This window comes from Drosophila takahashii, chromosome 3L, assembly GCF_030179915.1.
Source record: "Drosophila takahashii strain IR98-3 E-12201 chromosome 3L, DtakHiC1v2, whole genome shotgun sequence".
Classification (NCBI taxonomy): Eukaryota; Metazoa; Arthropoda; class Insecta; order Diptera; family Drosophilidae; genus Drosophila; species Drosophila takahashii.
Window position 1 is genome coordinate 15,101,305 of NC_091680.1, and position 27,953 is coordinate 15,129,257.

The 27,953-nt window shown below is 41.7% G+C and overlaps 1 protein-coding gene across 2 annotated transcripts; it reads right to left on the reverse strand.

Annotated features, from left to right (window-relative positions):
• Positions 1–569: 569 nt before the first annotated feature.
• On the reverse strand, positions 570–27,782 carry PVRAP (PVR adaptor protein). Of its 2 annotated transcripts, none has more exons than XM_044395981.2 (7): positions 27,355–27,782; positions 9,024–9,107; positions 7,312–8,101; positions 6,982–7,084; positions 2,075–2,336; positions 1,658–1,986; positions 570–1,537 (listed from the first exon to the last, which is right to left on the reverse strand). In XM_044395981.2, exons 3-7 carry the CDS (start codon positions 7,836–7,838, stop codon positions 1,328–1,330), a joined length of 1,431 nt encoding a protein of 476 aa, XP_044251916.1. In that variant the 5' UTR covers positions 7,839–8,101; positions 9,024–9,107; positions 27,355–27,782; the 3' UTR covers positions 570–1,327. The 2 variants fall into 2 exon arrangements, with proteins under 2 accessions (XP_044251916.1, XP_044251918.1); XM_044395983.2 differs by lacking the exon at positions 27,355–27,782 and adding an exon at positions 9,289–9,363.
• Between the last annotated feature and the right edge of the window lie 171 nt (positions 27,783–27,953).

The window sequence follows — 27,953 nt, forward strand, 5'->3', positions numbered from 1 at the left end:
AATTTTCGAATTATTTAAATGACAGCCATTTCTTTTTTATTTGGCCTTTACTTTTATTTCATTCGCGCACGCCTTCGTGTGTAGCGATGCCGATAATTGCAACAAAGGAAAAGTTTCCACCCGAAGAGTAAATGGGAGAAAATCGCCGCTGGCCAGAAAGTTTTCCATTAAAAAGATTTGCCACAACTGAAGCAAGAAAAAAAATGTGTTCGGGATAGCTGCAATTAAAAAAGGGATTACGATCCTGGCCAGACTTTCGATTTGCTCTTTTATTTCGCCTCCTTCCCTACCGCCTGCTGTCTTCCTTCCTTCCGGCCTTGATTTTCTTTTCGCCTTTCGATTAAAAGTTTAGCAAATTAAAATTGTATAATGACGGTGATTAGGCTACAGGACAATGTGGCACAATCGCGCTGAAAGAGCCGCCACTTTAAAGAGCGATATCGAAGCGAACGCGAAATTGTGTCGCCAACAAATAATTAACGTGTGAAAATTCATTTTAGCTGCCAGCTGGCCATGCACAAAATTTGCATAATGAGCGAGAGAAGAGAAATTGATTGTTATTACTCGTGTGTTCTGTGTTTTCGTTTTTATTGTTTTTCTGACATTTTTCCGGTTTTTTTTATTATAAATTAAACAACTTTATTTACTCAATTATGTTACGGTAGTGAATTATTTACATTTTTGGGTCGATTTTCGGTTCGTGTCTGTTTTGCTTACATTTAAAATATGCATTTCAATTTGGTATATATTTATTTATGCTTAACAGTGGAAAGCAGCAACAACATTTAACATAGAGTTTTCCGTATTTGGTATATTATTTAATTTTTGAAATATTTCTTAATAGGTTTGCAGTTGAAAATGCTGAAAGGAAATTGAAAAACAAACATTCCTGGCTGACCAATTGAAAAAGTTAAACGTTTTGATTTTTTTTTTTATTTTGGTAACAACGATGGAAATTTAAATATGGCAACGCAATTGGCGCACATAAATTTTGAAATATCTAAAGCTGAAAATTATATCTTTTCCTTTCTCATTGTAGGCTGCAATGTCCCTGACATTTGCAACTTACCCTTACGCACTTTGCTACCCTCTTTGATGGCACATAACCAAAAACAGGGAAACAACCAAAAACCCAAAAACTAAACTAAACTAGAGATACTTTCACCATTTATCAGCTAGGCGTTTCATTTGCAGTGTCTGTGTTTTTCTTTCTTTTTCATAGAGTATCACATTTTCTCGGTATCGGTTCGATTCAAGCAAAACTATTTTGCCGCACCAGAACTTAAATGTAATTTTGTGCTACCAGTTGATCGATTCCCTCCATTAGCTACTGCTGCTGCTCCGTCTCCATGTTCTTGGCTCGCAGATACTTCAGCAGCATTTGCAGCGAGTCGTAGGTATCAAAGTCGTCGAGATTCCGCCGCGAAGATGACATGTTGGTGGGACGGGGCATGGCGAGTGGGACGGGCAGAAGTTCGGGCATCACCGAGTGGTGGGTGATCAGGGCCTTCAAACTGGAGAATTCCTTGCGGAAGCCCTGAAGGTATACAAAAATATTATGCAAAAAATATTATAGTAATTTCTGAGACATATAAAAAATAATAGAAAATGCTTTGTCTCCCTAATAAATCAATAGAATAATTATTAATAAACTCACCTTAATTTTGAAGCCCCTTGGGGATCTCAGGATAATATAGTTGGCTATTTTCGGCCCAGGTGGCGAAGGTACGCGCAGTGTGAGTGCATAACAGCCTGGCTTGGAGCTGCTCTTGCGCACCAGAAACGCACCTGGGCTCTTGCTTTGCAGGACCTCAACGGCTATGTCCCGGGAAATGCCCGCCTGGTACCAGCACGCGTCCTTCAGCTCGAGATCCTCCTCCTCTGCTCCCACATTGCCAAATGCGTTGGCCAAACTGCTGCTCCGCTGGGCACTGGCACCCTGATTCATCCGCAGGCGATTGGCAAAGATTTTGGGACTGGAATTGGCTAAAGAGATATAAGGCAATTTTATAAGGGTTATAAAATAAAATTGTTTAAAAATCTTTTGCGCAATAGGACTGAGTAAAATCCTTACCGCTGCTCGTCTCCCTTAAATACCGCTTCTTCAGATTAAACTCGTTATTGTCGTTCAGGTTGACGTTGTCCAGCATGGGAATGGCTGTCAAGGATTGGCGGCACGAGTCACCGAACTTGCTGTCGATATAGGAGTCCTCGTTGATGTAGCCATTCGAGTACACCGGCTGGATGTCCAGGGGCGCGCTCAGAGGGGTCATGTCGCCCACGAGTGGGCGTGACTCCTCGTTGTGACGGAGCAAGCCCATTGTCAAGCGTTTGACCTGCACAGAAAAAAAGGGAAGATCATGTTTAACTTATTTTTGTATATTTTAAAATTTGATGTTAGGATATGTATTCTTAAAATATTTTTTACTTTTTTTAAGAGTTTGGTATTCTTAAAAACATTTCTTATTAACTTTTTTAGACACATTTTCTTCGAGTGTCGACCCAAATCGACTTAAAGTTTAAAGGAATCCCAAAAAAAAAAGGGATCAAAGGCGAAGGCAAAGCGTTCAAGCGGCAACAAAATTAACTACAATTTAAACACCTTGTAAGCCGACAAGGATCACCAAAGGATGCTGCAGTCAAGGGCAGCGTGGGTGGGCGTGGCCCGCAGCCACAGACGGAGGCGGAGCGGAAAAAAGGAAAGAATTTATTACCAAGAACCGCAGCGAGACAAAATGCTGGCAAAATGCGCCGAGCCACAAAAGGCGAAAAAGGCAGGCGGGCAAAATGCACGACGAACTTTTTTTCGGGTGTGCACTTAAACAGGAAACGGATGCTTGGACTAGGCATTACCGGTGGGTGAAAATGTGAAATGGAGGGGCGAAGCGAAGAAAGAGTGCAAAGTGCACAAGGAACAGAGAAAGGCGCATAAATTCGTGGCAGACTCGACTCTCGTGTCGACTACTCTTTTTCCCCCACTCCCCGATTCCTTTTATGGTACATTGCCACCGTCTAAAATGTTGCATAGCAAATGGCGGCTGTGGCATTCTAGGCGGAAATGTGCCGCAGGACTCGGGAGTAAGGACTGGGAACTAAGGACCAGTAGCAGCGGCGAAAAAAAGAATAGCGAACTACTGTATGTAGAGCAAGTGTTGAGTTGTGGTTGCAAAAATACCAATCGACGTAGGTAATGCCCTTGTAAAGGGAAGCAGTCTTTAAACTGATTGAACCTACAATCTCTAGAGATTTAAAAACTCACAAATCAAAAAAAAAAAATATTCTGAATCATGAAATAATTTTAGACAGCTCTTTTCTCTTCAGAATTAAAATCTTAGTAAATTTGTAATAGGTTTTTTGGTTTAATATCTCTAGATATTCCTTACTACCTCCAGTATACTCCCTCTTTTTAATGGGTAAACTAGCGAAAAAACTAGCGGCCGGCGATAATTCAGATGCACTTGTGCGCCCATGTTGAGATCGTGTTACCCCGTTTCTCACCCTATTTTGGCCCGTTTTCGGGGTCAGTGGCTTTGAAAAAGTCTGCCGGCGCTTGTACAATAGTTGTCTGCCCGAAAACTAGACTACAGACTAGTTGGTGGCCTCGCTTATTTTCCACAGCCCACCCCTCTCCACGAACCCCATTTTTTTCCGGCATAATTTAAGGCGACATTGACAATGAGACGGCGGTTGGCGGCGGACGGTAAGGTTGGCCCACCTGCTTTTTCCACTCCTGACAGCAATTGTTTGCCCATTGCTGCATAATTCCGGAAAAAGTGTGCTCCTTACGAGAGATGAAGGCGCCATTGTTTGCATATTTCACGGCGCATTGCACACTGATTTGCGGCCATGTTTTCGTGGGTATCGTGTTTGTATTTGTATTGGTGGAGTTCATTTCTTTCGTATTTTGTGGATAAAAGAAATGGGGCCTGGTTTCAGGTGTTTACCTTGTGCCTTTTCCCTACTTATTTGCTATTCTATTTACATTTCGGCTTTTGCTCATTTCTTTCCTCAATTTCTGAATAAATATTTTGCCTTTTTGTTCCCTCGCTACACTAATTGCCCTGCTCGTTTAATGAACTGCCAGCTAGCTGGACATTAGTGGCAGCTGTTGCAGAACCGAAAGAGGCGGCACGTGCTCAAATTCTCCGCCCCTCACGAAAAAAAGAAACAACCAACAACGAACACTTGCCGCAAAATGCTCAACATTTATGCAAATTTAATAAACTGCCTTGCCAAAGGATAAGGAGCCAAAAACGGGGCTAAATAAAAGGGCAAGGCGAAAGTCGAGCGAGTTTAAATCAAATACACCAACTGGCGATGGATGAGTGTGTGTGTGGTTGTGTTTGTTTTTGTATGCCGTTGTGGGCGTGGATGTGGGCGAGTGGGCGTGGCACACAAAATATTATTTATGACATTCGAGCTGAAAATATATTCCGTGCACACATGATACATGGGTAGGCGTGACACAGCCGGATCGGAGAACGGAGTCAAACCAAGTCAAGCCGAGGGACCAGCCGCATGTGGTAGCTGATAGCTGTCGCTCAATGTGGGCGACTTGTGCACTCGGAAAAACAGGAGTTCACTAAATTAATAATAAATTTAATTAAAAAGTTACCTTAAAGGCTATGGAATGCTTAGTTTATGAACTTTATTAGTTTAACCTTTACTACATTTGATTAATAGTCATCCCTTAAAAGGGTATATATTTTATATTCATTATTGTTAAAAGGAAAGAAATATATTTTTGGGAAATTGCAATTGTAAAGTAAATAAATAATTTGAAACATTCAATATTTAAACAAAAATAAAAAATGTTCTTTATCTGAGGCTACCATTTAAGAGAATCTTCTATAAATCCTGAACCGTATTTTTCCATTAAATATGGTATCCCCAATCAATTATAATTTATTTATGGAATTTACTACTAATTTTCTCGGAGTGTAAGGACAAAAGCAATGAGGATTCAGCTCTCGTTTGCCGTTGCAGTTGCAGTTGCTAAACAAACATTTAGCGGCGCCGAGTCAACAGCATCGATGCATCAACGCCAGCCGAAAGCAGAGAGCAGAGCGCCATGACAGACAGTGCGTCATTTCCGTCTAAGTCGGATGGCAGTGGTGTAGGAAGAGGGGCAGGATATGGAGAAGGGGGAGGGCTGGTGCTGACTAGAAGGACGAGTGATGCCATGGACAAGGATATGCGGGTGATGTGGCACTTAGACTCCGACTCAGACAACCGACAGCAAACTGCATAATGTGGCAACGCATTTGTCTTTGACTCCTGTCGGGAGTCCCCCCCCTTTCGACCCACACCCATGTCGTGGGGTCGCATGTGCAGCAGTTGCCTGCTGCTTTATTTTGCTTATCTGAAATTGAATCAGCCAGCCAAGCAGACGACGACGACGACAGCGATGGCAAGTTGCCTGTTGGGCACAATTAGGGAAGCATCACGCCCCTCTCTGGAAACTCCCCCGCCCCTCGCCCTTTTAGAGTCCCGCCCATGGGGGAAGCAAAAATTAATTTGCTTATCGGGCCGCACCCTGCAACAGAATGATGTTATTGACAGGCAGCAGCATGTCGAACCACATAAAAAAAAAGTCTCAAAAAACGAACTATGCAAAACAAAAGGATATGCCTGCCGTACCATGCGGCGTATGCGTGTTATTTGCTGTTGCCCTCGAAAAATGTTTATAGCCGAAATTGATTTATTGACAAAACAAGGGAAGAGCGCGCGCGCTGCACAGGAATATGAAAAATACCAAAAGCGAAAGCATGAAACCCTTTTTTTCTGTGCTTTTTTGCCTTTCTTTGTTTTCCGACCCCATCGACATATGCGGAATGTCAGGGGGAATGTAGTATGGCCATAGTCCTTGTATTGACAATATTTATGGTTTGCCATTAGGGCCAACTGATTGCTTTTCGCTTTCGATACGATTTCAATTTCTCAGAGTGTTTTACGTTGTTGTTTCTGTTGTTGTTGTTGTTGCTTTAGTGGTTGTCGTGCGCCGGAATCTCAATACCATTGATGTTTCAGTTTCGGTGTGTGACTTGGCCTTGATTCGATTTGATTTCAGTTGCATCGAGCTACCTTTAGCCCCCAACCCTCGAGGTGGAGGCCATTAGTTTACAGACGTAATCACCATAATGCGCAATCGAGTCGCATTGCTGCCATAAATAAGACAAACACATAACGTATACGCAGCGTGGCCGAGTCTCCAGCCAGCGAGTCTCTCTCGTATGAATAAACTCGCACGTACTTATCGCATAGACTATGCTCGACTGAGCACAGCTGCCTCGACTCTATATATACATACCTATATATACATGAATATTTAAGGCGTTGAATTTATGAAAACAACGTGCCGCAACTCGAAGGAAAGGCTAAAGTTTTGCAATGCAAAACTTCTGCCTCGATCTCTCGCCCATCACGTGACAAAGAACACGGTCGAAACATTTGATAAACATTTCGCATGTGGGCAGCCCTTCGACTTCGACTTCTACGTGTTATGACAAAGACAAAAAAGTTGAAAGGAGAACGGGAAACGAAAGAGCCGAAAAAATCCAGCAGGCAATCCAGCAAATGGTCCGTAAGGACTGTAAGGACCGTAAGGGTTGCGGGGGCTTAGTTCTCTAAAGTTTTTCGCCTTAAAAGGAAGCTTAGCTGCCGCGTGCGGGAATACTTTCTGCCAATAATTCATAACAAAGCGTTGAGAATTGGGGAAATGCCTGGGACACTCCTTGAGCATGGCTGAAATGGAAAACCAATAAACGAGGTCCAAGTGTTGGCGCACCCTTATCAAAGTCAAGCCCATCAAATATGTTTGATCTCCTAATGCAGGACAAAATATTTGCCACACTTTGGCAGGGAAATCACTTTAATAATCCGCACACTTGGGAAATGTTCTAGTTTTATATTTTAGAAGGAAATTGTGACTTGGTATACCATTAAATTTTATTTTATTTTTATTTCCCATTTTTAACTTACCAAAGGAGGCTTGTCTGCCAGTCGCTTGCAACTGTTTAGTTCGGTGGGCGAATTGTCCTCATCAGAACTTGGTGTTTGGGCCACCTTCTCGTTGTCATTGCAGCTAATTACAATATTTGAAAGAAATATATATTAGAGATGGATAACAAAGAAATACAAGCTCTGATAAAAAGTTATTTAATACAAGTAAAAAGTTAAATATTTAGAAATTTATTAGTTCTATTAAATACTCAAATCTAAGAGTGTTTCGGGTGTCGTGTATTTTTTAATGAATGTGATTTAAGCATTGATAGGAGGGATCTACGACGAGTCGCCTGGTTAACTACTCACTTGAGATTCGCGTGCGTGAAGAGTTGCAGTGGGCGGCGACGTCCCAGACTGGCGGGCGAAGAGGGCGTGGCCAGACTTGTCTTGCGGCTTATGGTGGCCAAGGGGGATCTCAGAACGGAGGAATTTCCCAAACCAGCTGGCTGGCGATTGCTGCAGGATGAGGATCGAAATCGGGCTCCTGCTCCGGTCAAAACGGCAGCCAAATTGGCAGCTATGCGATTGTCGAATCGGTTAAAATATGAGTTGGAATTGGAATTCTGATTCGGATTTGAATTGGAGTTTGAGTTAGAGTTTGCGTTTGAGTTTGAATTCGAATTGTCTGCCGTGGGCGAGGAGTTGCTGCTGCTGCTGGTGCTGCCGTTTCGGTTGCTCATGGTCGCCGATGTTGCCGCTGTGCTTGCGGTTGATGTTGCTGCTGCCGCTGTTGTGTTGCTGTTGCTGCTGGTATTGCTATTGCTGCTGGCGCTGCCCTGGTCATAATCCAAATTATTGTTGGTTATCATTGTGGCGGCCGCGCTTTTGGGCATTAACTTTTGGCAGCGGGTGTTACTGGCCGACGCTCTGAATTATGTGCGCATATAAAAACGCTGCGGGCGGCTTTTGTCGCACTGCGTGTGGCCGCCAGGACAATTCAGGACATCGGCAGAGGAGTGAAGGGCTCCAGTCGGCACACCACCAGAGAAGCTCTGTGCTGTGCTCCGTGCGGCCTTTTATTAAATTTGACTAGAGTGGGTGGATTGGGGGTGGCGGGTGGCTAGCCGCAGGGGTTCACTTGCTCCACTCCGAGTGACTGCAGGACGAAGGACGAAATGGAAAAACGAGCACGACGACAACGACGCAGATTTAAACACAGAATTAATTCAAGCGGAAATTGGCAACGCAGAAGGGGGATTTACGGGCGGTGGGTTGCACAAAAACCAAAACAAAAATCGAAAGCGTGAAGCATAAACAAAAATGGCAAGTGAAAACGCAAATGAAAACGCATAGCAAAGAGAAATATTGAGGGGGAAAGCCACAAAAATGCACATAAATAGGAATAGGAAAAGAGAATGGGGTGGAGGAGGGGGTGGGTTATTACAAGGGGGATTTATTTGGCCAAGGGTCGCAGCCATGACGTCACACCATAAAGCGCATAAATAGCAGGATTCGCGGGATGTTCATGAGCATGGTGATGATGGTGATGATGATGATGGTGGTGTTGTTGTTGAAATGTTTTTGTTCGGTGGTTGTTGTGATTGTGAGGGAATACATGATTCCCATATTGTAGTGGTTGTTGTTTTTGATTTTTTTGTTTTGGTTTTACATTTCCCATTTTATGCGATTATCGATTACACAGCGATTTTCCACATTTCGAAGTTGCAAATGTTTTTTTTTTTCGCCAATTAGTTGCCAATTTTTGCGCATAAGTTCGTAGCCAATTTCGTTTCGTTTGAGTTTCACGTTTAAAATCCGAATTTCATGTAAATAAAAATGAAAAGAAAAGTATGCCAATTTTGTAGATAGTTTTTTGTTTTTGCAATTTTAAAATTTGCATTGAAAACTGCTGGGGAAAGCGAAAGCAATATTGCCGAATCGATATTTCAGCTTCCCCTTTTAGTTTTTTTGTGGGCCAATCCGAAAGCGAATTTTCAATGCAAATCCGTGGCTAGTTTTTTACATTTTTCCCCATCTTTTTTATCTTGCTCTAGTTTTTTCGGTATTGATTTACTCACATTGGTTCGGGAGCATCCAAACTTTTCATTGGGCTTTCCTCCAGTGGGCCACGTTCACAGATGAAAGTTGAGTCCGCTCATGAGCTGCAAGTACAGGAGGAGAAAGACTTTGATTTAATTAAAATCAACTTAAAGCCGCGCTCAAGTGTAAACATGTATGCGTGTTTGTGTGCGTTTGAGGCTCTTCTATGGCAATCATTAGACGTTCATAGTCAACACCTCATTAGGCGACTAATCAAGCGTGCGCTGGGCACGAAATAACAACCAGTTCAGTCCACTGGCAACAGATTAAAGGAGACCAGGAGCCCACAGGATCAGCAGGACGAGAATCCGGAGGAGCCAGGAGGAGGAGCAGGAGAAACATGGAACAAGGCGCCAAGCCACAGACACTAAACAAAACCAAAGCAAATCATCAAGATTGCAGTGGGAGGTGGGGCCGAATTCCAGCTAGAGATGAGAGCGTGTTGGCCCCAAGAGCAAAAGACGAGCACGAAAGTTAATTACTGCACGGAGAAGGAAAATCTTCCCTCTCTTTAAAAATATTTAAAAAATCTGGTAGTGAAATATAAAATATACAGAGTTGAAAACAAATTCCTCTAAATGTTTATTCACATGATAACCTACTTGTAAATAGAAAATGATTTAAAATTTCTTAAATAAAAATTTAATAGTGCTAAACTTTTTAATTTGTTTCATACTTAAATTCATATCAAAGCTGCGCTAAAGATGTTTGGGTAATAAAACCCCAATTATTTAGTTTTTCTCTGTGCACTCATCGCTGGCCGGGCAATGAAGTAAACACGAAGACGATGCCGCAAATAAAACGCACAGATTAAAGGATGCCCGGGTGAAATGTCTTCTTAATTACTTCGCCGAGTCCAGGGGCTGAGACTGCGAAGGATAAACAAGCCGTGGTGGAGTTGCCATTGCCGGGAAAAAGGTTCTGCCGGGTGGCTGGATGACTGGATGGCTGGTTGGCTGACTGAGGCGTAATTGAGAAGTCGCCGGGCTGGGACTCCGAATTGGGATGAGCCCGCTGTTCGGGTCCTGCTCTCGGGTTCCTGCGTCTGCAGCGCAGTTTAAGCGGAAGTAATTTAATTAATTACAAATGAAACGGAAACACGAGCAAAACGAAGGCGACGGCCATCCGGCAATATCCCTTCAGAATGCATCGTGTGTCGATTGTTTGCTTAATGGGACGGAGTAACCCCGGGAAACACAAAAACGAAAACAAGCAAAACAACAAGTGCGACCCAGCCCATTTCGGGTTTTCTTTTTATTTTTGCATATGGGCAAACTGGGAGCGGCCTAAGCGTTTTCCAAAACAACAGCGGAAAAATTAAAGGACCAGCCCTCCCAGCAGAGCAATTAAATTTTTCTACGCCCTAGGACCGCAAACTATTCGATGTTAGAGTGCACTGGGAGAAATAGCGTGTTTTAGTGGGATAATATATTTAAACTTAACTTGTTACTAAAAATGGCAAACATGTGAAAGGAAAAAAACTAGATTTAATAAATCTCTAATTAAGTAAAGTTAAATGGTTTAAATGTCCATAAAATTATATTATTAGAATCCCTAACATACTTAAAATATAATACTGAGGTTATTTAATATTGTTTTTTAATAAATTTAATTTAAAAATTGTTATACGATTTTATTTGTTTGTAAATTTTTTTGCTTATTCCAAACATTTTATGATTTTCGAGTTTCTTGACCTCCCATCTACTCCTGTATTTTTATTCATTTTTTTAAGTGTATACGCACACACACTGCGAGCCCACGCACACACTGGCATACGCATTAAGCACAGCTCATTTGCATTGCGGTTTTAATTGGCACCGAGCAGGAGCGAAAGGAACGGCGATAGCGGGCCATTACCTCTGGCCCCCGTTCGCATGGTTCGCTGGCAGGGCTTACAAGGATAATGAAAACAATTTAACGACTCTCCCGACAATTCACTGGAGCCGAGGACTGACGGCAAACGAAACGAATCCTGGTTAAACAAATCTTGAATCTTTTTTGCCGCCTCTTGCATTTGCGTTCGCCATTAATTTTTATCACCACCCCTTTCGCCCAACTGCCCAACTGGAAGTTGCGTGTCTGCGCAAAATATTTTCAGATATTTTTTGACATTTTAATGAAAATATTTTGCGTGGCAATACAGCAAGCAGGGCAAAAAAAAAAAAACAAAAAAATTAAAAGGCAGTTAGCAAAAAGGACAGGCGACCGGAGTGATGAATCCTTTATCCCTTCACTGGCTTAATATTATTTTAACGAAGCGGATTCCCGCGGAGCAGTGGCTCAGTGGAGTGGGGGTCACTTTTAAGCCCTGCTGATGGCCAGTAATTAAATGCTTGACATGCCTTCGGGTGTGAGGTTTTGCGAGCCGAGGATTAGAGCCACTAAGAGGATGTCTCGACAGAGGGAAAATCCCGAACATACCAAAGCGCAAAAGTGAAAAATTAATGGGCGAGAGCTTCATAACTTTCCGCCTTTTATTTCTCGCAGTGCAGGCTGGGAGGTAAATTAACGCTGAAGCTAGCTTTATAATTATGGCTTGTAGTTAAAGCGATTGTTGAGCTGAAGCTGTCAGGTGAAATGTACGAGGAGGTGCTTGGCAATACTTCACTTAGGGATAACAAAAATAATATAAGGAAATTAAATTAATTAAACATAAATGAGAAATCAATTGTAATAAAATTCCAATTTACAATTAAATATTTGATAGTTGATTTAAGAAGTATTTAATAGTCTTTTTATATTTATTTTAAATCCAAAATTTCTGATAAGGCGAATATTTATTGCTTGTTGATTTCAGAGGGATAAGGATGTTAAATATTAAATTGGCCATTATGATTAATTTATGGTCCACAAATATATCTTTGCAGGCTTTGGAAACATTTTGTTTTTAAAATGAAACTTGACTGACTATAATTAGCAGTTTATTAAAGCGTGAAGTGCATCCTGTTGCTCCTCTTCTGCCACCACTTGGCTCATTAAATATTTACAAGTTCTCAATTTGCTTAAGTGAGCATCGTGGCGCAACAAAGCCGTAATAAAATCAACAAGCCTAAACAAAAATATTTGTCTGTCTTGAAAAAAAGAGGAGAGACAGCGGAAAAGGGCAAACGGCAGACGAGAGGAGAGCGGGGTTGTTCGCAAATTAAAAGAAATCAAAATCGTATGAGAATTTTCAAGTGATTGCCGCATGAGTCCTTGTTCGCATTTTTTTCCAGCAGGCTGGCAGGCAGGAAGCGCGGGCCAACATAAACAAGCAATTTAACAGGCACTCACACACACACTCCCACACTGAGGCACACACATCCTTAAGGATACGTCGCCAGTTGGCAAACAAACGAAGCGTTCAGGCGAAAAAAGCCAGCGGAGATGGGAAAAAAGTCGGGCAGCCTCGAAACAAGCAAAGCGTTTTATATGCCGACATCAGTGCGCTAGTGTGTGTGTGTGTGAGTGTGGCACCGCAGATTTCTCTCACCATTTCACACATAGCCACACACCCACACACATGCCAGCCGCAGCCTTAAAGTATGCCGCAAGTTTTTGCCGCTCTTTGTTAATGAAATTTTAATCAGGCTGCAAGCGAAAAAGAGTTTGCCGACCAAGTTTGGCGAGTACACATGCCGTACGCTCCTTTGCTGCGGCTCCTTTTAAAGGGAATTTCCCACTTCGTTTTCTTTTTCTTTTACTCTTTCTCTCCGCCCAAATAGCCGGCAGCTTCATTAGAGACGCCCCGGTCCACGCTGCGTATGCGTAATAATTTATTTAAAATGCAATTCGTTTATGCCAGACATTAATCATTCCGGCGAATGCGATAAGACATCGAGTGAGTCACGTACCGAGGTCGGCTGCATTTATTAACAATTTACGTCATAAATAAAATTGAAAAACATTCATAATGTCAATGGCGCGAGCGAAGGGAACGAGTGAGAAGTAAGTGAAAGACGTGAGAGCATGAACTGATGGTAATTTCATAAATTACAGCCGTTTGTGGATGAGAAGGACGAGGGTAGGGGGAGGGGGAAGGAGGCGTGGATGAGCGGCTGGTTTACATAAATTAGACAACAAATTTCCCAGCAAAATGGGAACAACGGGCAGGCAAAAGGTAAATCACAAGGCGGCCCCAAAAATGACAACATTAAAAGCAGCCAGGTGGGTTAATGTACTCTTAAATGGACACTGGAAAAAATGAATTTCACATTTAATATTAATAATTTATATTAGTTTTTAAATGCCAATTCATCCCCTTAATATTAAAAATACATTGCATAAACATATATATTCAAAAGAAAGGATTTAAAATTTAGTTTTTTGTTTTTTATTTAAATACGTCTTTAAAAATCGTAATTTTATATTTTCTCAGTGATAAATTTGTGAAAACACTTTTACTTAGAGCCTTAATTCTCTGCCCACTTTTTTGTGGTATCAGGACGAGTTGTTTAACATATTTCTGTTTTGCTGTGGCTGTTACGCCTTTTCCTGGCCGAATTCAAGTGAATAATGTTCGCTTAGCACGGCAAATAATTATTTCTCGCTTACTGCCAACTGGCATGCTATTTGGCCGGGGCTTTAAGGATTGCTTTCGGCCCTTTTCGCCCGCCCATCACGATCGAGCTCCCCATTTTTGGTCCCCAGTTCATTATGTGAATTTTGAAATTGTTTTTATTTTCTCTTTTTTTTGCCGCCTCACTCTCGTTTCTTTGTGTTTTTTGCTGCGGGGCACAAAAACAAAAACGAAAAAAACAGAGAGAGTAAAAAACAAATGCCAACACGTTGGCTTGGCTGAGCAACCCCTCAAAAAGGTGTTGAGTTGAGCCAAATTACAAAAAATTGCTGCTGTTGTTTCTGTGCATTTTTCTTTAATGATTTGAATATGCAAAGCGTGCCGAACAAAGCGAACGAAAAGAATTTTAATTAGTTTTCGGAATGTTTTTCGGTGCAATTAAAGCCAAAGGCAGCAGCAGAGCAATAAACAAAACAATTATTATTCTCAGCTATGCGGCATTCAAAATTCTACATATTCGGGAAAATGAAAGCAAAAATGCTCGGTATGCTTGGCGCACAATTGGTTAAATGCTGAATTATTTTGCAAAATAAAAATGGCAACTAAATATGCATGGCAAAGCGAATTGATTTGGGAATGCCGTATCGAATTGGCAAACAGGATAGAATTTTTTCGTCTTGAAATGCGGAGAAAAACAAACCAGGCCAAGATGGCAAAATGGAAAAGAAAACCTCAATTCACAGGGATTTCTCTACCTTGCTTTAAAGGGACAAGGAGAAACTATTTTATATATATACAACGGAATAATTCGACTACCTTTCGTCCAATGTCTGGGCAATGTCCCATGACGTCGCCCCCCCTCGAAAGCAATAAATGTTCAAATCAATTGAAACGTTTTGCCAAGGCCTCACACTCCGTGCGAAACCACCCCCGATATAAATCGAAGGAGCTCGGAATGGGAATGGATTCCTGGACAGCTTAAGGCGGCGATTTGGTTAGCCCCCCCGAACAACAGAAAATCGATAAGGGATGCCGAGGAATGTCAACTTGTTTTTTGAACTAGTCAGGCCCAAGGAAACCAGATCCTGTCCTGTCCCACATTCGAGAGCAATGCCGGAATTGGATAGTAGTCTGTTCTACACTATATACTATACCTATATATGTGGACCAGAAATCGACAGAAGTCGACGGCAATAAAACGCCATTCGGTCATAAAAATAGTCGAACGTTGCAGGGGCCAAGTGAATGCGACAACTGCCCCAAAGGGGGGAAATCCCCCGAGGAGCCGGGGGCATCCTGGATCCTGTCTGCCAGGGCAAATTACGAATTTTGCATATTGCCTTTCTTCGGCCTTCTCTCTGTTGGCCGGTTTCTTTGCCCCCTCGGCCCATTAGTCATTTCGGTGCCAGAGAGAGAGAGTCTACGGCTTGGTGTGTCGCCACTTTGCAGGATGAATGACCCCGGCATAGTTGCTGCCACTTTTCCGCCATCTAACCCTGCACACCCCCTTTTGGAAAACCTCGGCCAGCGGAAATTGCGCACACGTCACAGGGCAGAGCAATTTTCATATAACCGTTTGCCATTTTTCTCATCCTATTCTCAAAACTCGAATGGAATGAGAGAAATATCGAATGCATTTTACCTTTATGTTAAAGGGGGGAAAAACTTTGTTTTCCTATGATTCTTTTTGGCTGTTGAAAGAACTGCAAGAGCAGGAAATTAAATACTTACTATATTTGGGTTAGTATCATATCTTTACAAGTGATTTAATTTTGCTTACTTGACAGTTTTAAAATGGTTGCTACCATTAATTAAATATTGGTTTTAAACACCTCAATGCTCAGCGTGTTTAACCCCTGTGCTTTCCGAATCGCTTGTATTCACGTTTAATTGATTTTCGCAACCGAATGCATCAAAAATTCATGCGTGTGCAATTAATGACATTACCGGAGCTCTTGGCCAGGACGAGGGATTTTTTGTTCAATAAATTATAGTCATTATCATTATTAAGCAACCTGCAGAGCTCTATAAAGCTGGGCATTAAATTAATGCCAGTTGAGTTTAATTTTTAATCATTATGGACGTGATGAAGCAGACATGGAAATTGAAAATAAATTCTAAAATAAACATCGATGAAGGGATATAATTTGAAGATCACGAAGAAAGTAGATTGTTAAATTTTAAATTGGTTTTTATTTTGATTACAAATTCTTATAAGTTCAAGGATATAACTTGTATATATTCTGTATATTTCATTTTTTTATAAACTAGAAGGTAAATATCAAAATCGCCATTTCAAAAGTATTTCTGTAAAACCTTTAAAGAGGCCCTAATAATTAGTAGGATGAGTATATTTTGCATTGGCAACGTGGCCTTTTCCCCATAGCCTGCCTCTCCCACTCCCACTCCGCCCCCCAGCCCTTACCTTACTCACATGTAGGTCAAAACAGGCTGAGCAGAAGCGCATTACATATACCTTCGGGCTGTCAATTTATTTTTCGCGCTTCGCATGTTCTTGGGCCATGTTTTTCCGATTCTCCCCGCGCGTGTTTTTGCGTCCTTGAAATTTATGCGTTCGACGCAGGCGAAGCGCCAAGTGTTGAGAACATCGGAGATAGGCACAAGTGCCACATGGCGTGTAATGCGCTCATTATGCTGCTGTACCTACACACGAACATATATGTATCAACATATAGATGGATGCCACATGCAAAGGATGCCTAGTGGTAGGCCGCCCTTGGAACTGGGCCAATGTGAACGGCATTGTCTTTTGGGTCGCCTCCGCCGGAGAGATAATAACAACAAATTATTACACTTGCCGAGGGACCTTTGTTGGATGGTACAGGGTTTTTGTTGGAGGGAAACTAAATTAAGCCTATCGTTGATAACTCAACGTAGATGGGACAAAATGCGATAAGGACAAGTCCTTAGTCCTGGCAGGCTCTCTGCCAATTTTATTCTCACAGTTGAAATTGGGTAGCTTTCATCTCTACACCGAGAAAATAGCTTTAAAATTCGAAACTTAAGGTGGGAAAAATGTGCGACTTAGAATTTTATTTTCTTCAGGAGCTATTATCTTTTACTTCTATTTAATATAACAGAAAGTTTTCCCTATGGCCATGGCCTTGAGTAACAACCGTGTATCGATTTTTAAACAGCCATATGGTATTTTTAAAAAGCACATACTATCGCACTGCTTACCGATTGGCCGCAAAAGTATCGTTCAAATATTATTTTTTATTTCATAATTTTCGTGTCAATTCCTGTGAAACGATGGCGGCTTCTTTAGGGCCCGCATCAATTGCACTTCCGCATGAAAAACAAGTTTCGTGCGAAAGCCAGATTATTGCAATCATAAATTTTTATGATTTTCCCATTGGTTGCAGCTTGAGGCAGGAGTGTGGAAAGTGTGGGCGGTAAAAGCGCTGCGAGTTGTGAGTGGGCGGGAAAAGCGTGGGAAAAGTGCTCGCAAACCGTACAAAATTTTATGTGTATTTAATAGCCTTGCAGATATGATGCAGAAAATTATTATGCCCCCAGCTCCCGAAGGAAAGCTGAAGGAAAGCGATAAAGAAGGGGAGCAGAAGCTATATATTTAAGAAATATATTGAAATACTACCTATACCGATACTTTTTCCCACATCAGCTGCCAGAGTTTCTGTGCGTGCGCCTGTTTTCGGTGGCCATTAAAATGAAATTTAATATAAACTTAGCGCAAAATGACGAGGGCCGTAAAAAGCATATTGACATGGCCACAAGATCAAGCCATCCCATCCATCCATCAATCAATCAGCCCTGACAGCAGCTGTGGCAGCCGCAAAAATGTATCCACAGGAGACTCTGGTGGCAGGTATACCTAAAGGACGAAACAAAAAATGTAATCTAATCCAATTACTCAACACTGGCAAACAAGGAGAAGGATTTTCGTCAGGGCGCTAATGGACGAGTCCCCAAACATGTCGGATATCACATGTCTGCAGAAAAGTTAAATAACCCGGGGCAATCGCAAAGTATCAATGGCCAGAAAAAAGAGTGCGGAAGAGGCCAAAGCCAGAGCCACAGGCACATTTACATCATCAACCCCAACTAACCAAACGAATGCGTTTGATGATTAACCAACAAAAGTTTGGGGGCTGTAAGACTGCAAATCCTGGCCGAAAAGAAAGAAAAAACACAAATTGAAATTCATGCGCATTTAGAGGGTTCTCACTATGCTTTTGTCAGGGCCACGGGGCTTACAAGATGGAATATCTTGGGCCTGGGGATTCTATTGACGAAATTATCATTTTTGTTGCCTCAATAAAACGACAGGCCCGAAACTAATATGGTTTCATCTCTACGCTCCCCCAAAGCAGGCTTAGGCATGAAATTGAAAATGTAACAAAGGGAAATGCAGGGTGAGATATGAGGGGAGGAATATATGATGGGCTGATTGGGCGGAGAACTAGATAACGACGATGATGAGGTGGCGACAGTAAGGGGATGTCGGCAAAACCCGCAAATGAATTTCGGGAATACTTTTCTGCCAGCCTCCCGATTTATCATGGATTTCATTTGGCTTTTTCCTTCACCTTTAACTCTCGGCAATCGAATGGCAATTATACCCGCCCATAGTTCAAATATTTACCAGTGCTTCTCCATCTGAAAGCGATGCTGACGGTGACACCGAGTCGGATACTCGAAACCCCAACCGATTATGCAAATTCATCCGGGTTAACGATTTCATTAAATGCCAGAACCGGCCACGCCTTATCACCCGAACTGCCCCTGTGGTCTGGCCAACTAATTTCAATATCATCCACCGGCTCCAGGAGCTGGCATTTATTCTCACATTTAGCCCACAGGCCGCAGGAGGCGTGTCCTTGTTGATAAACAGCCACAGAGCTTCGGAGAACTTCCGTTTAGTCTGCCAACTCTGGACTCATAACAAATCCCCCGGCCTCATTCTGCGACACCCAGGATGTCCTGGCAAGGAGGTAAGTCGGGTGGACACATGGGGTCAATTTGGAGCGTATCCAAAAGGGACAACAGTTTTATAAACTACAGTTTTGCCAGCTTAGGCCAAAGAAAGGACGAAGGGAGTGGGAGCTGGTCGAAGTACTCTCACTCTGTCTGGCCGGCATATTTATAAACACATTAAAAACGCTTCACTGGCATGCTGTGACCAGGATATGGGAACTTGATGAGTTATCAGTTGGGTGTACTGAGAAAAAGCAATAGGAAAAGCAAATTCTAAAACTTAAATCCCATTTGCTTTCTGTCAAAAATAACAAATATATATGCATAAATAATTCTAGCGAAGAATAAACGAAACTACTTATATTTTTTAACAAACAAATACTAGCTAGCTTTTCCCTCAGTGTGAAACTAAAGCTTTCTGCCTCCCTAAAAATTAGCAGAAAACAAGTCAAAGTCAATGTTTGTAGATGTGATGTGTGCTGGTTGTGGGCGAAATCCCACAGCATGTTGAAAAATGTCAGTTGCACATGAGACTGCCGGGGACCTCAAACCTCAAGAACCTCAGCAGTCAAGCCACTAGGGGGAAACTAAGAGGGAAACTAAGGGGACAGGGATAGGGGTACCCCCCATCTAAGGACCCGAGGTGCTGTGTGTGTGAGCCTGTGATGAGGAATTGCTGCAACTTGCAACTTGCAGCTGACGGTTGTTAAGCTTGTCAACATGAAGCGACAGTAAGTCGCAATGGGAGCAGGAGGCAGATGGAGAAGGTCCTGGCGTAACAATTGAAGCTCCCCTTCCCATATGGCAGTCTATTCCCAGGTCTACTCACTGCATTCCTATTCCCCCGACTTCTTAACTCCCCAACTTTTCCAGGTCAAGCCACATTTGACCCGGTTTTTGTCTAAAAGTCAACCGTTTAAATGCCATTTAACATTTTATGGAGCGGGGGAGAGCGCAGAGCATGGCGATTTGTAACCTTCATGTTAATACCCCAAGCCAAGTTATTTATGTAAATTACTGGCAACTGTGCAATTTGCAATGCCAACTGCTCGGAAAAGGATGCTGCTGGCCAGGCTAAGAACCAAGCCCCTTAACTCCCAGCGTTCATGTTTTATAATTAAGTCAGTAATTTAAGAGTGTCGGGCAAGGGAAACTTTTTTCGCTTGCAGCTTTACTTGACTGCATTCCTTGTGGCTTGCAATTTGGTTGCGAACTTTTCGCTTTCGCAGTCCCTCCCCCGCTTCTTCCGAATAAGTGCGAATATAGAGGAAACCGGGACAGAGAAAAGCCGTGCGAAAAAGCGGAAATGTTAACAACTACTTTGACATTCGCCACCGAGGAGGGAGCGAAAGCGAGTGTTCCGGGGTGTTTGTTTGCAAGTTGAAATTACTTAAGTGCCAGCGCGACGAGGCGTGTGAATGCTGCCGAATCGAGTCCTCAGTCCGAAGTCCTCGGTCCACAGTCCGCAGTCCTCAGTCTTCAGTCTTCAGTCCCCAGTCCCGACTGAATAAATGAGTTAGAGAGTGACTGAAATGGCTGAAACGGAGCTTAACTTCGACGCTGGCTCATAAATTAATGTCATTGCATTAAAGCGTATTGGGGCAGCTTTGGCCCGCTCAGTTGCAGGCGCAGTTGTAGTCAGAGTGTTTTTTCGAAAATAAAATGAAAACAAAAATAAGAACTGTGCTGCAGTAGCGAGAGTAACAAAAGTTACTCAGGCCCAGATGCAGCCAAGTGTGAAGGACAACAGCAACAATGGGTACGTAAAATAAAGCAGGCAAAAAGGATTTAGTAAGGGAAAACGAACGGGAAATACCCTGTTATCAAGAAAGGTTTCCGTACTATAAATATATTTAAATAGGTGATTGAAAATAAATAAATTTCGCAAAAGATATTTATATTTGGACTCTTTGTACGAATTTATTTTTTAATTTTTAGACATTTTAAAAACATAACTTTGTACCTAAAAAAATATACTTATGTGTGTAGTGCGTATATAAGAAAAACAGGCTTATATGACAGGAAAAAAAAAATGTTAATCATTAACGAACTGCAAATACTCTAAAGTAGCCCAGGAACCTTGAAACCTAAACATACGTACAGAGGTTAAAAAATGTGTTCTTTGTCGGAAGTATTTCCTCCCAAAAGTTGCCCGCTGCGAAAAGGAAGCCTCTGTGGATGTCATAGCACAAAAATGTTAGTTAAATTTCCCAGCTACTAGCAACTACAGCCTGGGAAAGAAATAGAGGTCCTGACATATAGAAAAAGGCGGCAAGAGTTGGCACTCGCCTGCATGCATAGTGCATAAGTCAGTCAGCTGCCGGGGGGCAAAAAGCCAAGTCGGGGCATTTGGTAGTCCTGGCATGACTTTAAGACTTATTGTTCGTTGACTTTTTGGCAGCTGCAACTCGAGTTGCCTCTTTCATTTTCATGCTCACACTCGCAATGAAAAGCCGAGCACTTCTCGCTTTTAACCTGAGATAGAAAAATATTCCATAAATTGTTGCAAGTTATTAAAATGTCAGTCACACTGTTTTGCGTACCTGTGTTTTCAACTCTGTTTTGATTCTCTTTGTTGCAGCTTCAGTTTCAGTTTATCTTTGGCAATTCTCTTTTAGCCAGACTGCGACCAGACCATGGCTCGTAATATATCCTTAAGGTATGCATTAATTACTAGGATCGTAAAAGAAGGAAGGCTGCGTCTTGCAATGCCAGCAGACACGAACCGAAAGCCCCGAGAGATGCCGACTCCTTTAACTTTGTGTTACTTTCTTCATTTTACGGCCAGGCAGACAGAGAGGAGGTCTTCTATATATTCCACCCCCTTGTTCCCTTTATGGCATTCCATTGTTTCGGCTCTGTAATCAGGCGGCAAATTTCGAGTGCATAGTTTATATGCCGCCCCGCCGAAATATTTGTCTCCAGCTGCAAAGGCTTTTCATAAATTGCTGCTTTAAAATTTCCCAAAGAGACGGAGGGACGGGTGGCAAACAAATGACGAACTCATGTTGAAGGCTCATTTGTTTTATGGCCGACGCTTAGGCAGGCAGCTGATGTCCCTATCTACTTGGCATCCTGCCGCGTTCGCACCCTGGTTGGCCCAGTTATGTGACACGCTTTTTTGCAGCCTTAACAGAAACGAAGAAGGACCGTTGAGAAGTTGCCATTCATTACGCAGGAAAACAGGGGGATTTATTGCAGGGTCCCCACTCACACACTACAATACTTAAAAACAGTCAGGCATTCATATGTGGAATTTTAACTAGCATGTGTCACTATTTCCTTCGACTTTAACAACTGAGTTCAAAGATTTTTCTTTTGAATTTGTATAATTTTATTGTATTGATATTAGTCTTTAAAACATTTTAGTATTAAATGCATGAATAAATAAAACTTGATTACATTTATTACATGTATGTCATAGGCTTAAATATAATTTTCTCAATTAAATTCTCTATTAATTTTCCCTCTTACATTTAATTTGGTTTCGGTAAATGCGGTTTACTGAAGTTGGCCTGTATGCATATTTATGCAAAATATAATTGCCTACTTTTCGGGGCTGGCCAAATACGAATCCTTCAAAGGCAAAAAAGCATTGCGGCTGCCTTATCAACTTTATTACGCCAGCGCCAAAAGTGGCAAAATTACCAACAACGCGGAGGGATATGGCCATAAAGCAGCCTCTCTTTTGGCCCTTAAGACAGGACTCAACTGCAGGCCGCGACCGTTTTACGACTCACATACACACACACCACAGGGAAAGCCTGAAAACAGTTTCAATGTCTGTCGCTTCCTTCGCTCCTTGCTTGTGAGTGTATGGGTGCAGTGTGCTCCTTGTTTATCTCGCTTTTGTTTGGCCCCGTTCAACCAGCTTCAGCTTTCACCCCCCTTTTTTGCCACCCACAAAAAGAGTGTCTTACTTTGCTCGGCTTTTTCGCTTTTTTCGCTGCTTCGCAACTTCCAGGACGATTTTGTGTGCCTGTTTAGTGCGTCAGTATGTGTTTGTGTGTGCGAGTGTGTGTGTCTGCACTCTGTGCCCGCGTGTGTTGGTTAGTATCTGTGTGAAGTGCGTACGCCAGCATTCGTTGCTGGGCGCCTGTTCCGAAATATTCCCTGTGTGTGGGTGTATCGCACACCGACACGAGCCCACAAAAAGGAGCAGAAAATGTGCGAATGTGTGGGTGTTTGTAGGTGTGATGGCCATGTTGCTGGCAACATCCAAGTGGCAATTTTTGGGGCCAAAATGTTGCCGTGCCGCTTGAAGTGCTGCCGAGTGTTTTGATAGCGGGCCACCTAAGCCCCAGAGATTTCACTCATATGCACACATCATCTCGGCAATTTTAAGCGGCTTACGACGACGATGATGCCGTCGCAGAATTTTCATTACTAAGCCAAAGGTGAATACCTCATCCTCTGAAACTCAACTCATCACCGCTTCATTCTCCTCAAGTGCGCAGTCAACTTCAAAAGGCTGGCAAATTCTATGGAAGAGCCACGAGTCTCGGGGCAAACACAGATCAAATCTTATCGGGAATCATTTTATGAGCAAAATTAATACGCTTCAAGCCAACTCAAGCGGTAAGAGCGCCTGGCAAATTTGTAGACGCTGTTTTGTTGTTGCCCAGGCAACTTGAACGTCCTGATTCCCCCATCGAGAAATGGGAACAATATAATGAGCCAGGGCAGGTGGCTGGAGTGGTATCAAAAGATATATACATAAAGATACTTTGGCACTGGGAAATAAGTCCTTGTAATCCTTAGAAATAAATATTAAGGAAATGTTCTAATTTACCACAGTTACAGAATGGCTATACTTTATAAAGAAAACATTTATAGAGTGTGCTTTAGATAAATCTATTTATAAACAAAAGTTAAGTATTCTTTGTTTTTATAGCAGAGTTATTATATTTTTTATAGTCTTTCTATATTCCAAAATTTAATAGACTTCAAAAAGTCCTTTCTAACAAAATATAAAGTTGTCAATTTCCAAGGCATTTTCTCGCAGTGTAATAACGGGCTCACGGGCAACGACATCGTCATGGAAATTCTTCATTAACTCAACTCGGGCGCTGAGAGAAAAGAAGTTTATGTTATTAAGAACATCGAGGCGTGGGCGTGGAATGATGGCAATGGTTACTATGCTCGGCGGGTGGGGGCGTGGCAATAGGCACTGAAGGAGGCGGCAGCAGCTGTTGTTGTAGTAAAATGTGTGTTTTACTTGACAAGAAAGAGATAACGGTAAATGAATATGCAGCAATTTGCACGCCCACATAATGAGTAAAGCGTTGGGAGGACGAGGGAGTGGATGGAATGGCAGAGACTGAAATAATAACAGCCGCAGCAGAAAAGCAACAGCATCAGCCGCTAAACAAAAGTCGATAAACATAAACCAGGCAGAGCAGACAAGCGCTGATAAGTGTGCTACACTTTCCACAGGAAACGGAAGGAGTGGGCGTGCATGTGTTGGTTTAAGTGCGTGTGTTTGTGTGTGTGAGGCAAAAGTAAATTAAAACGATTTTAATTACGGTTGCCAAGACGATGAATGAAAATGTCAACGATGCTGGGCGACAGCAGGTGGGCGTGGCGAAGGCGTTTCGAGGAGTGAAAGAGAGCGGAAAAATGAGACAACTCCTAAAAGCCTTTCGTTGTACCGCTTGCTGAGCAGCAGTGTGAATTATAGCACATGTACGAGGAGCTAATGCACCGAAAAAAAAGAGGGTCGCTTTGTAGGTTTTATATTCGGAAAGAACACAGAAATCTGTCTATACTTGTATTGATTACACTATGCAGCATCAAAAATTAACCTCAATGAATGCTATATTTTTGGATTCGTTACGAATTCCCAAGTTAAACTGCGTTTTCCAAAGAGTTCCCCGACGCAAGGATTCTTAGCAAAAGGACCTCAAAGTTCGAAAAATGCTGAAATTGGCCAACTTTGCGGAGCTCTCAGAGGCAAATGGACGCATGGCTTGGTTCGAAGTTAAAGTTTTTTAAAAGATACACCCTTTATCTTTCAAACCCCATACATAAAATAATTTTAGGATTTTTTTTAAGGCAGAAATAAATTCCAAAAAACATAGTCAAAAAACTGAAAAACATACAGCTGCGGTCTAAATAGTAGCAGTGTCGCCGCCTTGTGTTTTTAAAAGTTTGATGTTGTAATTTTTTCTTATCCAATTAGTCTAATAGTAAAATTATAATCAATACAATATTACCAGGAAAAGATCAATTACAACAACAAACTTTTAAATACACAGGGCGGCAACACTACTACCATTTTGACCGCAGCTGTATACTTTTATGTTGTTTGACTATGTTTTCTAGAATTTGTTTCTGCCTTAAAAAAAATCTTAAAAATTTTTGAAGTATGGGGTTTAAAAGATAAAGGGTGTATCTTTTAAAAAACTTTAACATCGAATCAAACCATGCATCCATTTGCCTCTGAGAGCTCCGCAAAGTTGGCCAATTTCAGCATTTTTCGAACTTTGAGGTCCTTTTGCTAAGAATCCTTGCGTCGGGGAACTCTTTGGAAAACGCAGTTTAACTTGGGAATTCGTATCGAATCCAAAAATATAGCATCCATCGAGGTAAATTTAAAAAGCACTAAAAATGCTGCACAGTGTTATTATCAATAGTACCTATCGTTAATTTTTGTTGATAGTGCCATATAATTTTTAAATTACTAAAATATTCAATGCCTTGATGTATTACGATTTGGATATTAGCATTACAAGTAACAGCATTTATCTGCTTTTTTTGTAAAAAAAATATATATTTGTTGCTAATCATTTGCATATTCTAATTATGTAATTTGTTAACTTTAAAAAAAAGCACGTCTTACACAAAAAATAAAAATTGGAATACTTGAAAAAAATGTATTTACACATTAAAATTTCAGGACTAAAATTAAAAACTAAAATCCCTAAGCCAAAGTCTCGAAAAATCCTTTCTGTTATTTAAATATATATTTTTATTCGTGTACGTATGTGTCAGTGTGTGAAATAAAAGCAGATTTTCATTTAGACTCTGTTTTGTTGTCTTTAGCTAATTGACAAGACCCAGAAGCCAAAGTCACTGCCAAGAGCAACACCAGCAAACTTTAACAAATAAACGTGTATTTCAGGAAAAAAGGGGAAAATGGGGAAAAAAAGTAGGAGCAGGCAGCAGCAGCCGCTTCTAACTTAAACAAACAAGCTCCATTTTTATGAGGCTCTTTTGTCTGTGGCTGCTTCTCCGGCTTTTCCCTCGTTTTTTTTTTATACCTTATTAACGCTCGCTCACTCGCTCGTTGAAAATGAAAAGTTTTCGTGGCGGGCGTGAAATTTTTTTGGCACACAACCAAAAAAAACAAGATGGAATGCTGAAAAGCCACCGGAAAAAAAGCGCAGAAACCATGGCTTGCTGATTAACTTGACACGGCCAAGAGCGGCGAGGGAAAAGCGCCGTGAAAGCGGGAAAAGAGGAAGGGAGGGGAAGTGGTGAGGGGGAAAATTCGCGGTTTGGTTGCAGCTGACAGGCAGCACCTGTCGCCGCTGCGGAAGTGTCGACTGCGAATGCGAATGCGACTGAGACCAACAAACCGCCGCTTGACATTTCCTTGGCGACGCTTTCAAGGAAAATGCTGCAAGGTGAAGGGGCGGAAAATGCGGTGGAAGGACGCTGCGGTGGCCTTGTGTATCTTATTTTGCGACTGCATTTAAGTGCATTTTTATGCCACAGATTTAAGCGTAAGCCACAGGATAGCTAAAGTTTGTCCAGGGATTTATCTTCATTAATTTCCGCAGCGCTTTTAATGCTCTTAACCCCGAAGTATGCGAGTAATTCGATTTTGCAAGAGGGGAAATTTCCCTTTGATTTTCGGCAAATGCCCCAAAATAGGCAATGGTTTATTTATTAAATGCGTTCTTATTGGAATCTTTCTTGTTTTTTTACATTATTTCATGAATTTACGCAAATTATAAAATTTGGATTTTTGTACTTAACAAAAGCGGTATATTTTTATATTATTTATTTAAATAACTAATTTTTTTTAAGTAGAAAAATATTTCTAGAAACCGTTTAATTTGACGCTAAAAACGCTAGAAATTGCTGACTTAAATGTTCTTCCTTAGAAAATTGTATCATTTTAATTTATTAATTAATTTTAATAATATATCTTTGAGTACTTTATATTTTTACACGCAAAATATACCTGATTTATTATATTATATTTTTAGAAATTCCAAATTAGTATAAAATACTCAGTAAATTCCTTTAAACTTGTCCAATATTTTCCACCTTGAAATGGTGCAGCTTACGCATACTTTTCGCGCTCGCATGCATTTCAACGTCCCAAAGTATTTAAACTTCTTCGGGAAATCTGAAACACTTCGCTCCAAACATGTTGACAGCTTAACAGGAAGTCTGCCTCAAGAAGCACGACGACACCCCGAAAAAAGTTGATTCCTATCCCTGGATATTCCTCGGATTCTCCCCCCATTTCCCGTTGATAACTTTAAGCCGAACAAGGCCAAAAAGTGTAACAGCTTTCGTGGCAAAAGTTTGCAATGCATTTTGATGGTGCTGCCAAAGTGCCAAAAGGTGGCAAAATGCAAGGGAGAAACTCTCTGTGAATAATTATATGGAGATGATGAAAGGCCCCGAAGGCAGCGAGGCGAAACAAGAGCCTATGCAATCCTTTCAAGTCAAGGCTACTGACCTTTCTAACACTGTTTGTCAAGGACTCAAAGGGCGGCCTTTGATCCCAACAAAGGGGATAAAATAAACCCAAATTGACCAACAAAAAATACTCGTAAATCCGTAAAGGATATACAGGATATCAAGCAATGCAATTTGTCGCTTGTCCCACTCACCTTGGTATCAATTTCAGACGGCAATTTTCGTTATGTTCTCGACCTTTGTTTGCGTTTTGCGTTTTATCGCCACAATAATCCCAAGGAAAACTGGCCAAAGTTTTCGCATAAAATTCAATTACGATTGTGAACTCATAAATCGCAACACTTGGCCGCCTTTTACGATTACGCCTTTTGATTTCGAGCACGGAAAGTGTGAAACTTTTTTGGTTAGCGCGGCTACTTTGTTATCACTGTTATCGGGCCACGACTCCGGCAATAAAATTACCCCGTCGCGTCGTTAAAAGTTAAACGACCTTTTGTGCTAAACTGGCGGATTTGTTAAGTTTTTATGGCTTTCGTAGAATTGCAGACAATGTTAGTGATTTCGGGGAAGCTCTGATATATACTTTACTAGGCGCCTTTTCGAGCCAACCTTTGCAGTTGAAAGCGCGCAAGGAACTGTTTATCCTGGCCCCATGTGCTGGCATTTTTGTCCTGGCCGCGAAACTTGGCGTCCTGCCACGAAACTTGGCATCCACAAAAGCGCCTGCGCTGGATTTCGTTTGGGAAATGTGGAGTGAGGCAGGACACTTCCAGTCTGAATTCAACTGGTGGTT